Source organism: Periplaneta americana, chromosome 17 (assembly GCF_040183065.1).
Source record: "Periplaneta americana isolate PAMFEO1 chromosome 17, P.americana_PAMFEO1_priV1, whole genome shotgun sequence".
Lineage (NCBI taxonomy): Eukaryota > Metazoa > Arthropoda > Insecta > Blattodea > Blattidae > Periplaneta > Periplaneta americana.
The window spans coordinates 85,315,703-85,330,510 of record NC_091133.1 but is presented as its reverse complement, the minus strand read 5'-3'; the positions used below and the strand labels follow the sequence as shown (position 1 = coordinate 85,330,510).

The window sequence follows — 14,808 nt, the reverse complement described above, 5'->3', positions numbered from 1 at the left end:
TAAGATTAACAGTTCATTGTTGTGCGTAACAGTCCAAGTGGAGTGCTATAACGAATACTGTGTTGAGTGAAGATCCAATTGTTGACGAGAGCGTTTAAGGTGAATTGTAGAAAGGAATTATTGTTGTGACGAATAAATTACATTGTTGTTACTAATAAAGTTCACAATATATTGAATTATTGCCATCTACCGGCATGTCCACAAACCATAGTGTAATCTACTGGAAAGTGAGAATAATTTTGAAACACTGTAACTCTGAAATCTCGAAGTTCTTTTATGTACCGTAAATATATTATTTGGAACTCTTATTTATTTATAAATTTACCAGCATAGATGCCACATGTTGAAATTTTTTCTGAAAGCTGTACTATTGAAAATGAAACTAGAGATCTTGGGACTATGTAGTTGGAACTTAAAAGTACATGATGCTAAATGTATGCAATAAAATCTTTATCTCGTAACTGCTGACTATAAGATTTTAAAACTAAACTGAACTTTCTCAATTACAAAGGATGGCTGGTAACTTATCAGCTCAATTAAGAAAAAGGTTTGAATTAAAACTGTTATATTTTATTTTGTAACGTAGTTGGGTTGCAAGGTCATAAACGAGTACTTAATAAAATGATAAAAAGCTTTGTCCCAGTTATAAAAGTGAATTGTGTTTGTTGCCTAAAAATATCCAGCACAGCATCTCTTATGTCATCTTCTATATGAAATTTCACTGAAGTCAGGTATTTTTTATGGGGAAACAGATGGATAATAATGAATCAGTTCGAATATACAGAGTGATTTCTGCCATACCAACCACAGACCTATTGACAAGGGAACTGTCTTGATAAAAAAATTGACAGGTGCATGACTATGCTAACTGCATATCTCTACACAGAACTAGATTTGGGTGTCATCATCTGTTAATAGGTGCATAGCCAGGAATACAAGGAGAACAAGGGGATTACAAGGAAAGCAAAGGGAATACAAAAAAGAACTTGTGGGATACAAAGAGAACATGGGGTTACAAGGAGAACAGAGGGAAAAGAAGGAGAACAAGGGAAATGTAAGGAGAAGAGAAGGAGACAAAAGGGGAAGGCAAGGAGAAGGGGAAGACAATGAGAAAAGTGGAAGACAAGGAGAAAAGGGGAAGACAAGGCGAAAAGTGGAAGACAAGGCGAAAAGTGGAAGACAAGGAGAAAAGGGGAAGACAAGGAGAAAAGGGGAAGACAAGGAGAAAAGGGAAAGACAAGGAGAAAAGGGAAAGACAAGGAGAAAAGGGGAAGACAAGGAGAAAAGGGGAAGACAAGGAGAAAAGGGAAAGACAAGGAGAAAAGGGAAAGACAAGGAGAAAAGGGGAAGACAAGGAGAAAAGGGAAAGACAAGGAGAAACGGGATAGACAAGGAGAAAAGGGAAAGACAAGGAGAAAAGGGGAAGACAAGGAGAAAAGGGAAAGACAAGGAGAAAAGGGAAAGACAAGGAGAAAAGGGGAATACAAGGAGAAAAGGAGAAGACAAGGAGAAAAGGGGAAGACAAGGAGAAAAGGGGAAGACAAGGCGAAAAGTGGAAGACAAGGAGAAAAGGGGAAGACAAAGAGAAAAGGAGAAGACAAGGAGAAAAGAGGAAGACAAGGAGAAAAGGGGAAGACAAGGCGAAAAGTGGAAGACAAGGCGAAAAAGCGAAGACAAGGAGAAAAGGGGAAGACAAGGAGGAAAGGGGAAGACAAGGAGAAAAGGGGAAGACAAGGAGAAAAGGGGAAGACAAGGCGAAAAGGGGAAGACAAGGAGAAAAGGGGAAGACAAGTAGAAAAGGGGAAGACAAGGAGAAAAGGGGAAGACAAGGCGAAAAGTGGAAGACAAGGAGAAAAGGGGAAGACAAGGAGAAAAGAGGAAGACAAGGGGAAAAGGGGAAGACAAGGAGAAAAGGGGAAGACAAGGAGAAAAGGGGAAGACAAGGCGAAAAGTGGAAGACAAGGAGAAAAGGGGAAGACAAGGAGAAAATGGGAAGACAAGGAGAAAAGGGGAAGACAAGGAAAAGAGGGGAAGACAAGGAGAAAAGGGGAAGACAAGGAGGAAAGGGGAAGACAAGGAGAAAAGGGGAAGACAAGGAGAAAAGGGAAAGACAAGGAGAAAAGGGGAAGACAAGGAGAAAAGGGAAAGACAAGGAGAAACGGGATAGACAAGGAGAAAAGGGAAAGACAAGGAGAAAAGGGGAAGACAAGGAGAAAAGGGAAAGACAAGGAGAAAAGGGAAAGACAAGGAGAAAAGGGGAATACAAGGAGAAAAGGAGAAGACAAGGAGAAAAGGGGAAGACAAGGAGAAAAGGGGAAGACAAGGCGAAAAGTGGAAGACAAGGAGAAAAGGGGAAGACAAAGAGAAAAGGAGAAGACAAGGAGAAAAGAGGAAGACAAGGAGAAAAGGGGAAGACAAGGCGAAAAGTGGAAGACAAGGCGAAAAAGCGAAGACAAGGAGAAAAGGGGAAGACAAGGAGGAAAGGGGAAGACAAGGAGAAAAGGGGAAGACAAGGAGAAAAGGGGAAGACAAGGCGAAAAGGGGAAGACAAGGAGAAAAGGGGAAGACAAGTAGAAAAGGGGAAGACAAGGAGAAAAGGGGAAGACAAGGCGAAAAGTGGAAGACAAGGAGAAAAGGGGAAGACAAGGAGAAAAGAGGAAGACAAGGGGAAAAGGGGAAGACAAGGAGAAAAGGGGAAGACAAGGAGAAAAGGGGAAGACAAGGCGAAAAGTGGAAGACAAGGAGAAAAGGGGAAGACAAGGAGAAAATGGGAAGACAAGGAGAAAAGGGGAAGACAAGGAAAAGAGGGGAAGACAAGGAGAAAAGGGGAAGACAAGGAGGAAAGGGGAAGACAAGGAGAAAAGGGAAAGACAAGGAGAAAAGGGAAAGACAAAGAGAAAAGGGGAAGACAAGGAGAAAAGGAGAAGACAAGGAGAAAAGGGGAAGACAAGGAGAAAAGGGGAAGACAAGGAGGAAAGGGGAAGACAAGGAGAAAAGGGAAAGACAAGGCGAAAAGGGGAAGACAAGGAGAAATGGGGAAGACAAGGAGAAAAGGAGAAGACAAGGAGAAAAGGGGAAGACAATGCGAAAAGTGGAAGACAAGGAGAAAAGGGGAAGACAAGGAGGAAAGGGGAATACAAGGAGGAAAGGGGAAGACAAGGATTAAAGGGGAAGACAAGGAGAAAAGGGGAAGACAAGGAGAAAAGGAGAAGACAAGGAGAAAATGGGAAGACAAGGAGAAAAAGGGAGGATAAGGAGAAACTGGGAATACAAAGAGAAAAGGCAGAACACAAGGGGAAAATTTGAATACAAAGCAGGTAAGTGAAATATAAGGCGGAAAGTAGAATACAAGGGGGAAAAGTGGAATACAAGGGGGAAAAGTGGAATACAAGGGGGAGAAGATGGATACAATAACATGTGGAAGGCAAGGAAAAGATGAGACAGACAAGGAGAACATGACGAACACAATGAAACATGGGGAATGGAAGGAAAACAATGGGAATACAAGGATAACTGTTGAAATGCAAAGAGAACATGTGAAATGCAAGAAGAACAGGGAAAGTACAAGAAAAATAAGAATACTAAGAAAAATGGAAGGAGAACGAGAGAAATGCAAGGGGAACAAGGAGAATGCAAGGACAGCAAGGGAAATACAAGGGAAACAAATGCAATGCAAGCAGGAATCAAGGGAAATGCAAAGAGAACAAGGGAAATACAAGGAGAACAAGGGAAATGCAAGGAGAACAAGGCAAATGCAAGGAGAATAAAGGAAATGCAAGGAGAACAAGTTAGATGCAAAGAGAACAAGGGAAATGCAAGGAGAACAAGGCAAATGCAAGGAGAATAAAGGAAATGCAAGGAGAACAAGTTAGATGCAAGGAGAACAAGGGAAATGCAAGGAGAACAAGGCAAATGCAAAGAGAATAAAGGAAATGCAAGGAGAACAAGTTAGATGCAAAGAGAACAAGGGAAATGCAAAGAGGACAACGGAAATGCAAGGAGAACGAGGAAAATGCAAGAAGAACAAGGGGAATACAAGAAGAACAAAGGGAATATAAGGAGTACAAGGAAAGATAAGAAGAATAAGGGGAATACAACGAGGACAAGGGAAATACAAGGAGAAAATGGGGAAGGCAATGAGAACAAGGGAAATACTATGAGAATAAGAGGGGTTGTATTTTTATGTGACGGTCAATTCCCTTACTCCTCCCCATACTTAGTGAGGAGAAAGATGTAGTTCTCGTTCTACGTAAAAACAATACTAACAAGCACAAACAGGCGAAGGACTAGACAATGCAACAGAGATACTGATATGAAAATCAACATGCTGCAATAGAAACAACAAATAAAACAGGGACAGACAAAAGGAAGACTCGAGAGATTATCATTGGCTATATAAGGCCTAACAATTTTATCTATTGCTTGCAAAAGAAGTGTTATTTAGAAGGTTAGTTTTGTGTATAAACAATGATTTTACTGCTTTACTCGTAACAGTCATAACTATAACAGTAGCTTATTTTACAATTAAATCCACAGTTAATACCTTCAAGAATTAGGTCCTTTGACACGTTTCATCATTATCCAGATAAAAGTTTTGAATCAACATCAGATATTCTCAATCAGAGAAACCTCCTGATTTACCTTTTTTTAAACTGTTTGACTCAAAACCACTGCTTGACACAACGCAGGATCATATCTAGACGAGAAAGACTGCATAGTTGCAGGTCGAGGAAGATAAATTTGAGATTTAATGCCAATAATTTAACTCTGGTCTACTGAATCTGTAACTCGAGTGATAGCAGAAGACTCTTTGTTATAAATTTTCTAAGTTTTCGCAGTGGCTGTACAGGATCTCTTTGCATAGGGTTGGAAGTCAGAAGTCTGGCTTCGTCTGAGTTGTGAGGCTTCGAATGGGGCGTATACCAACGAAGACGAACGAAGTTCTATATAGCTGCTTCCTCTCTGAAACGTGACTATTCAGGTTCATTCTAACGGTAAGTACAAACTACTTTTATATGTATAGTAGCCTACGTTTTTTCTTATACATGTGCTTTGTTCATCAAATTTACTGGCACATAGTGTCACAAAATATTTAGGATAATTTAAACTGTGTTATACAGTGCGTATTATTAATTTAACTATTATTAACAGTTTAAATTGTTAATAATACAATATCACGTCACTGCACCCTACCCTAAACGACATCACTACCACAAGAATCAAAATAATACATTAAGACACAACAAAATACAGAGCGTTTGCTTCGGGCCTGGGCCGAGAAAGCGGGCCGAATTGCTGTCGGCTGATATCACGCCACTTCAAGGTCACGTAACGCGCGTGCATGCAGTTTGAAGTGATCCAGATCCGTGCCGAACGCTAGTATTGCAATATAATTATGTATTATTAGTATTTAATTAAGTTAGATTGCTAGATTCAAATATGCATTCATTGCTTCGATATCATTGGGGAGAATTTTTTTTCGCTTATAGAATGGTTCTAAGGCAAAGTATCAAAGTAGAAAATGAGAGAAAAACGTTATGTATTACAATGTCAATTATGAATAATGTGTTAATTAAAATTCATTGGTAAATTAATTAATTTAATTGTAATGTGAGCGCTTATGTATTAGCAGCCTTAGAGCAATGAGACCGATGAATTCATTAAAAATTACGTAGCAGAGTTCATAATTTAAGACTTAACAAAAATAAAGTTTATAACCGCAAACATTTTTTTAATGTTTTTGTCACTGTGTACCGTAATGCGTAATACTCACTAATTAATTGCATTTTTATAGTTACTAGAGTTTGTATGGTAGAAATTACGTTTTAGCTGCATAAAATTGTATTTTTATGCTGCTTGAAATTGTATTTTTAGGTGCCTAAATCCATGTTTTTAGTGCCTATCTTGATCAATTCAGGGCCTATTTTAGGTGCGTAAAAGTTAGTTTTTAAGTGCCTAAAATCAGAGTTCTAATTACTTTGCGAGTAATAATAATCTGCATTGGCCGACAGACTCTGTGGTTGATATTTGTCCACCCTTCAGAGAACTCCTGCACCCAATTGTAGACAGCTTGACGTGACAACTAGTATTCACCATACATGGGTAGCATTTTTTTATGAATACCCTTTGCTGCCAGACCTTCTGCTGCTCGACAATGGTACACTCGTGTAGGGGTACCGCCATTTTGTAACTGCTGCTTCTTTGTTTCTCTTGTGTGTACATCGATACCTTGACACCTAGATAATAATGTCCTGCATTAATAGCTTCATGAGTCTGATTAAAAGTAAAGATCGCTACTACTATTTGCAACTGACTCCCCTGTGTACAACAGTAATTCGGTTTCCTCTCCTAGCTCATTTCACAACTGTTGCATTATTCTCTTGCAGTATAATGATATCACTGATCCGAAATATTCTTTATTTATATAATGACGTTAAATCAACTATGAAATTCGCCACATTTATAATTGTCAAAAACATATCTAGATCGGGTTTTGTTCAAGTTCTCCTAATATACTCTAAAATTCCTCTGTTTTCGACATTGTGTATGACACTGATTGTATTTTGTGAGTGTAAATCGATCTTCTGTTATTGCCTTTGTGTTGCTTGCAAGGGCGAGAGTATGCATGTTCGATGAAACCGAAGCCCTACGAAACAGGTCAGGCGGGCTTGCACCAGTCTTGAGCAAGTCTCAAACAGCAGAGTATCACGAGGTGTCACAGTAAGTTGATTCTGGCTTAAGAAGGCTTTGTGGAAAGGACAGATAACGCTGTAGTGTGAATTGTGTGTTCTTTCGGTGTTGTGGGATTACAACAGAATAGGGAGCGACTCACTGTAATGTGTTATACATAGAAATTGGGTACCTATGTCGTATAAAGTAAGTTATTTACTGATGTACATAGAAAATCTAATTGTTCTATTAATAACGAGTTAGATTGGATAAAACTTAAGAGTAAAGTAATTCTTAAAATTAATTACTTAATGTATTAATTGTTTTTGTCTAATTCAGAACTCAAACTAGTTTCTGAACTCGAAATGTTAAATCACTTACTAGGCAGATATAGTTTTAAAAATTAATCCAACATCTCAGACTCATGTACTGTAAATATAACAGAACAGAACCTGGTTAAATCGAAGTTGAACGGACCATTAAAAAAATCGAATTATTTAAGATTTCGAAATACGGAAGTTTTAATTTGTTTTCTTACTTTCTACGGCAGAGATATTTTGATTGAAATATATCAACGATTTTTTAAAGAAACGGTGCTAATTAACCAACTAAATTGATGGAGCCTCCATGGGAACCGTACCCGGAACCTCTTATATAAAAATCAATGCAATACAGTAAGAACAAAATTATTTATTCAATAATTTGCACATTTGTCAAAATACAGGACATTCAAAGATTTTTAGAATGCTTTATACTTTTTATTTTTTTTTTTCAATCTTTGATTCATGCAAAATTCTTTTATTGAGCGATTGAAAAGTCGTTTCACTCACATTTTGTTGTTCTTCAACATACGTAGCACCTTAATTCCTGGTGTGGCCTAAGGATGGGTGATTGTATGCAATGGTTTCTCAGGATGTTCTGGCCTTCTTCTTCACCTGAAGACAGACAGTACGCTCGTGCTATATTGCGGGCTGATTTTCGTTATTTCGGAACTGGATTTCGCTGAAATCAAATTGCAGACGATATATTTTTTTACATTACGTTGTATAGTAATGTCGCGAAAAAGTTCGAATTAGTCATGATTTCTAATTAAAAACATTCGAATTAGACAAGTTTGACTGATCAATGTAGGTCTATATTCTTTACTATGTTGTAAATATTAAACAGGCCTATAGCTAATTATAGTGTACATGGTGTAAATAATTTAAAGCTAGTGGAAGTAAAGGTCCTATCCCAGGCATGTCAATTGATGCCCACAGTAGCAAGCGCGCGCTTTAGAGCCCAGGAGAGCCTGAGCGCTTTACAGCGGAAAGGAAAGAGACAGACGAAAGAGGTGGTATATGCCGCTTGGTCGAGCTATATTCAGGGATGGCCAGCACTGATTCAATAGATAAAGGGAAGATAACTTATTAAAACTGTATCCATGTTAATTTTTAGATTTGCCTGAGAACTATAAATGCATTATAGGAATGTAAGTTTTAATTTTAATGCTCATTTTTCACAAGCTTGATTTTTTTATTCAAAAGAAATATTTTCTCAACTTTTCGTATAGAAAAGTGAAATTTTCAGGTATAGGCCTATTTATTTAGTAGTCTTACAGAATGTTTTCGTAAATCTAATATACCGTATATACTTATTACTGAAGATAGTCTATTGAAAATTTTGAAAATATTCGCATGGAAATTGTTTGTAAGGAAATGAATTAACAAAGCAACTACTGTTACATCATAAGCAAAAGATACGTGTCCATGTGTTGTAAAAATGTCAGCTCTATAGCTTCAGCTGATTTCGAGAAAATAATTTAATATTCTGATGATAGGAAGTTGCTCACAAATATCACCTTAAAAGCATAATGCGATAATAGTTTTGTTATGTAATATTAGTTACACTTAAAACAGATACAGTACCTAGGTAACTTTGCTTTGTACTGCAATATTGTTTTGATTAGTTTATTGATTACTTTTGTAAGGCTAAAGATACCATCAATATCAATTCCAACTTATCATGTCATACTCAATCTCTTTCTTTGGAATATCACTTTCTTTATGAATGATGTGTTTCATCCACTTAATACAGTATAATATTATACTACTATGGAATTTAAGTGAATATTCCTTCTTAACTCTCTATTGTGTTATTAAGATTTAAAACACAAGTGAAATATTAAGAAATCAGTGTTAGTACTTTTGTTTTACAGACAATATAGATAGCCTAATATTAAATAGAAAGAAGCCATTTAAAAATAATGACATAAAATTTCACGTTCCGTTTGAAGTTTGTGCACCACTGTTTTCTTAATCCAACAGGTTGCTTATTCATATACACAACCCTTCCTCTTTCCATACTTAGCGCTTGCTGCCCGCGCATGACGTCAAGGTCAGAAAAATGCGCTTGCTTTGACATCACTGCCCTATCCTATACAGCTATACAGCCTATCCCGATACAGCTACTTTATCCGAATCTTAGTAATTACATACAAATCTGGGTCTTAAGACTCATTAGTGACACTAATACGTCGGTTTCAGCCCTCATGTAGAATGACCATAGTGTTCTGCAACGTGAAAGCAGTGCCTCAACGATTTGAATTTATGGTAAAATACTTGTTTCTACTTGTTCTTTTAAACCAAATATTTTTTTAAAATCGTTTCTGATATTTACTACGTAGAAATGACGGAGCGTACGCCACTACGAGCTGCCCCTGTGACATCATACGACCCTCAATATGTCTTCAACAGTGGTCGTGTGTACAGGAACAAAGTTCGCCAGTTCCAGTGCTGTGTCTGCGCTACAGTTCTGTAAGTTCTCTAGGAATACCTACTACATGTCTTAGAACGTGGAAAATTAGAATCAGTGTTATGATGATATGAATATCTATGTTTCTGCAAACCAAATAACAACCTACCAACCTCCTGAAGACTTTTTTACGAGATTAAAAACTTACGTTTTTGTTGGAGGTATAAACGGGAAAAATGTAACATTTTATGTGTAACAGTAAGAAGTGACGTCATGCAACGATCAGCTATAAAAGTTTCACTTCGTGATGGGAGCTCTCTTTATGTCCTAGTCTTTATGTAAGTATCGGTTGAGTTAAGAGGTCAGAAAGTCTAAGCATTGTGTATAGGCTAATCATGTGGTGAAAAAGTCTTATTATATTACAGATTCAGAGTTACAATGCCCAAGGAGAAATGTCCAAAACTTTTCAAGTCCAATGGAAATTTGGTCAATACTTACCTACTTATGGCTTTTAAGACACCCGGAGGTTCATTTCCGTCCTCATATAAGGTCGCCATCGCTCTCTATTCTGAGCAAGATTAATCCAGTCTCTACCATCATATCCCACCTCCCTCAAATCCATTTTAATATTATCTACGTCTCGGCCTCCCCAAAGGGTTTTTCCCTCCGGCCTCCCAACTAACACTCTATATGCATTTCTGGATTCGCCCATACGTGCTACATGCCCTGCCCATCTCAAACGCCTGGATTTAATGTTCCTAATTATGTCAGGTTAAGAATACAATGCGTGCAATTCTGCGTTGTGTAACTTTCAAAAGTCAAAAAGTCCATAGATAGATAGTCCAAAGTCAACAAATCAATAGGTACTCTCTTCAAAGTCAGAATTTATGAATTGTTAAGTTAACTTTAGTAATAAGTTAGAAGTGTTGCTAGGAATTTGTCGTCTTTAAAATTCAATCGAAATTTACAAGTAAAAGTATGGCATATTTAAATTAATTCACAGGAGATGAAACAAATTTTGGTGTATGATGGTTTCATGTATCATTTACATTTGGCTAACAGGAGAAGGACAAGTAGTATTGGAGCTGTACAGGAAGGACCCGCTGCAATTCTACATGCGTCAGAAAAACAATTATTGGCTATTTCACTTCTTTAGAAGGTGTATTTTCATACCCCAAATGGCTTTAGTTCAAATCTGATTACAAATATGTTTAATTTTTTTAATAAGGCTGTAAGGAGTTGTCAAAATTATTTTTTCATCAAAGAATTATTTTTTACAAATTTCTGATTATAAATCTAGTATCTTTTTCTTCTAAAGCTGGCTCCCTGAAGTTACTAGACGAATGTAGCGGAGGATAGTTTTAATTTACATAAATATTCATTTTACTTTCAAATCCATTTTTCCGTAAGTTTATTTTTCTTGATTCAACATCATCTTTTTTAATGCCAAATTGTATTAATCAATCTCGATGAAATTTTTACTGCAAGTATTTATAAGGTAGCTGCATGTTTCTATGCATTTACTTTGTGAGAAATGCTGTTAGTTTATTTCATTAATATTTTTTCATAAATTATAGGAAAAATAACATTTTTAAAATTTCAAACAATTTTTTCAAAGTGAATAAATGAGACATTTCATCAAATGAATGCATAGCAATGTTCCCCTATATCTTGTGAATGTAATAAAAAAGAAGCTTAAAAATTGAGATCTTCTACTAAAAACTTGAGTTTGAAAATATTCTTAAAAAGAAGAGATAAAAAAAATCAAATCTCTATTTTGTTATTCCTTTACATAGTAAAAATGCTCTCAAAATTTGATTGAAAAAAAAAGATTAGGAAAAAAGTTGTCATTTTTAGTGGAATGTCACCTTAAAGTAAATAAAGGTCTTGAAAAACTACATTTATATTAATGAAAATACCGATGTCTGAGAAGTAGGCCTATATCTGTTGATTGAAGCGCAGGGTATGTGCGCCAATTTTTTCTAATTCTTCATCCAACAAACTTTCAGAGTTTTTTCCTTGTTCAAGGTATGCTTACATTGAGCAAGAATCTATAACAATAAGCCTTGTTAAATTATTCTTACAGAGCGTGCTTCGTGGTAGCGCTGGTAGCCACCGTGGTGTACTCTGTGGACGAGGCAGAAGCAGCCAGGAACAGCAGTAAACCAGACAACAGCTCTACAGACGACGTCCTCATATCACTCCTCGCTCTTCCCTATCCTCTGCCGGGTAACTATACTGGGTGTTCATTTCAAAGTGTGTCATGACGTCACTGTTGTTGAGTCACCGATTTGAAGCGAGTTTCAGCTTATATGTCAGAGAAGTTGCCTATTATTCAAGGCGTTCTTCAATCTGAACTTGAGAACGTGTACGGTATAACTTGAACGTCGTAGCAACAGATGGCGGTCTGTACGGTCTGTGTGCTACCATAACCTCTTTCGAACTGTGTTTTGCGCGGCCAAGTCGTACGCAGGGTATTTGTTATCATCGGTTGCGTACGGTAACATTCCACAACACAAATCAAATGCTCCGTGCCCATGTTGACAGTCGAAGTTAATGTCAACAAATACGGAAGTAATCGTCTTAACCCTCTCCCCATATCCCGACAGTACGTATTTCCAAACAGTTCACATTCCTGCCACTACCGGCGTTAGCGTACGTATCGGTACGTACTCTTCAGAATGAACGCCGTACTTGCTAGGCAACTTCTCTCGCATTTAGGTAATACGCTTCTGCGGAAGTGTAGGAAGATTGAATTCTCTAGGCTCATCGGCTAGCCACATGACGGAATACAGCAAGCCATGACACACTTTGAACTGAACAGCCAGTATTTATTACAATGAAACAGTGTTTACATAGGTTACCTGGAAATTAATGTTCCACATATTTTTCCTGGCTAAAACAATGCCTTAGAAACACAAAATTTGTCGGTACCAATTATTTGAAGTTTTTTTTCCGTATGTGCACAGTTTAAGCATGCTCTAGAACAGTGATTCCCAAGCTTTTTTAAAAGGCGAACCACTTTCGAGTGAGACTTCTGTGTGCGACTCCCTCTATTAAATTGGTTGGGTATTTAACCCCATTCGAAAAAAATACAAATCCCTGTAAAATCGAAAACAACGATAATTTTACTCAAAATTAGTGGATGCCGTCCAAAGAATGATCGAACTAGGAGAATATAGTATAAAATTTACACAAAATATTACATGAACATCATTTTTAGTAGCCTACTTTGCTGATATTTTTTAATACATCAACACTTTGAATAGTAGTTCGCAAGGTCAAGATGTTAACATAACAACAACTAGGGATAAATTCAAAGGATTTATGAAGAAACTTGATTTCTGGTCGAGATAACTTGACAAAAAGGAATGTGATGCAGTCGTGTATTAAAGAACTCGTGGAAAATTTACCTTTGTATGATACGATTAATTTGTCATTTAGTTTAAGTAGGTATTTAAGTTCGATAATCCTCTGGCTTAGGCTATGCATATTTTTTCTGTTTAGATCTTGTCTTAGCTATACCTTTACCTTACATTGTAATATATTATCATGTTTTCCTTTTTATAATCTGGTCGAGTGGATGAGAAAGCCTCACGGCCTTAACTCTGCCAGAAAAAATAAAGCATTGTTGTTATTGTTATTATTATTATTGTTATTATTATTATTATTATTATTATTATTATTATTATTATTATTATTATGGCGGCCGGGTAGCTCAGTTGGTAGAGCAGCTAGCTACGGACTGAAAGGTCCGGGGTTCGATCCCAGGTGGTGACAGGAATTTTTCTCGTTGCCAAACTTTCAGAACGGCCCCGAGGTTCACTCAGCCTCCTATAAAATTGAGTACCGGGTCTTTCCCGGGGGTAAAAGGCGGTCAGAGCGTGGTGCCGACCACACCACCTCATTCTAGTGCCGAGGTCATGGAAAGCATGGGGCTCTACCTCCATGCCCCCCCAAGTGCCTTCATGGCATGTTACGGGGATACCTTTACCTTTACCTTTTATTATTATTATTATTATTATTATTATTATTATTATTATTATTATTATTATTATTATATGACAAATACCGAGTTTGTGCATGCAATTAAGTTTGCACAATTCTAAACAACAGCTTTTGAGTATTTTCTGGGAGACATTGAAAACAATACGACAATCACAGATGGATATTAAATACATTTTTATACAGTTGCGTTCAACTAACTGAAAAAAGAAAACAAACACATACACACACACACACACTTAAATTGAATAATTGTGAAAATCGTTCAAATAAATCTTGTAACGTGGCACAGTGTTGCGTGCTTGTGACTGAGTACAAAAGAGGGGAGGGGAAGGTAAGTGATGGGTGGCCGCGATTGCTATAGTTATTGCAGTAGCAGTTATGTTGCCAAATGTTTCATAGAAACATAAGAAAGTTACACACGTAAATTCCGCGTTGAATAAAGCAAATTCTCCGTTTATTAGATAGATTTCTTCGAACACTTTACAACCACACCAAACCGCGAATGTGTTACGTCTACCAGAATCTGGTACAAACCGAATGGAATGCTGACGCGCGGCAGGAAATGACACAATTTTCGGACGTCGCGTGGCGTCGTCCAGAGGAGAGGCGGAAGGTGCGCTCAGTATACTATTATATTATGTCGTATAGCCCGAAGTGCTATTCCTATACTGACCCTAGTTCATACACATAATTCTACGTTAAAAGATATGATATAATGGACAAATTTTTATGATAGTTTGCTACCGTTCAAAACTGTCGGAAAAGCTTTTACAGAAACGTTTGACTAGTATTCATAAATAAATATTGTTATCGGAAAGCTTGGTATTCACCAACGTCATTGTGTGCAGACTTGATACAGTTTAAGAAGACACTTTCCGATTGCTCATGAAATAAACATAACACAAATACATCTAGGCCTAATGCAGCTGCAGCTACAATTTCCAGCGTCACTACCTTTAACAATTTATGTTGCAGAAGTCGAGAATTCGTCTTGGTTTGGGCAAGCTCCTTCTGCGGCCGAATTAGAGGAGGCACTGGACGTCGGACAGTCCGGACTGAGAGATCGCGACAAAATTGAAGCCATCGGACCTCAGCTGGATGCGAACTCTCCGTCCTACAGGCACCAAATGGCAGTGAGAACCAGCGCAGAGGCGACAAAATTGTCTAGAGTGGGTTATGTGCTGGATCTCGCCACTAGACATCTTGTCGGAAGGTAATATTGATATTGATATACTGTTGTGATTTGACTATTTAATATATCTGAAAAGTATTTCAAAAGGACTGTGCATGAAAATTACTATTTAGGAATTGAAATTATGAACTGCGTATTCAAAAATTTACTTCAGTGTTAACAATATGCCTACTGTGTTGCTATATAGGCTACATCAGAAGCTATGG

General features: G+C 37.4%; 1 protein-coding gene across 3 annotated transcripts in view; it reads left to right on the top strand.

Annotated features, from left to right (window-relative positions):
* Positions 1–4,866: 4,866 nt before the first annotated feature.
* cd (cardinal) overlaps positions 4,867–14,808 on the top strand; it is a 39,413-nt gene continuing 29,471 nt past the window's right edge. The window contains exons 1-4 of one of the 3 annotated variants that reach the window (XM_069815584.1): positions 4,867–4,994; positions 9,335–9,464; positions 11,489–11,631; positions 14,386–14,623. In XM_069815584.1, coding sequence (XP_069671685.1) covers positions 9,337–9,464; positions 11,489–11,631; positions 14,386–14,623 — 509 coding nt within the window. In that variant the 5' untranslated portion in view covers positions 4,867–4,994; positions 9,335–9,336. The other 2 variants (XM_069815585.1, XM_069815583.1) reach the window with 2 other exon arrangements.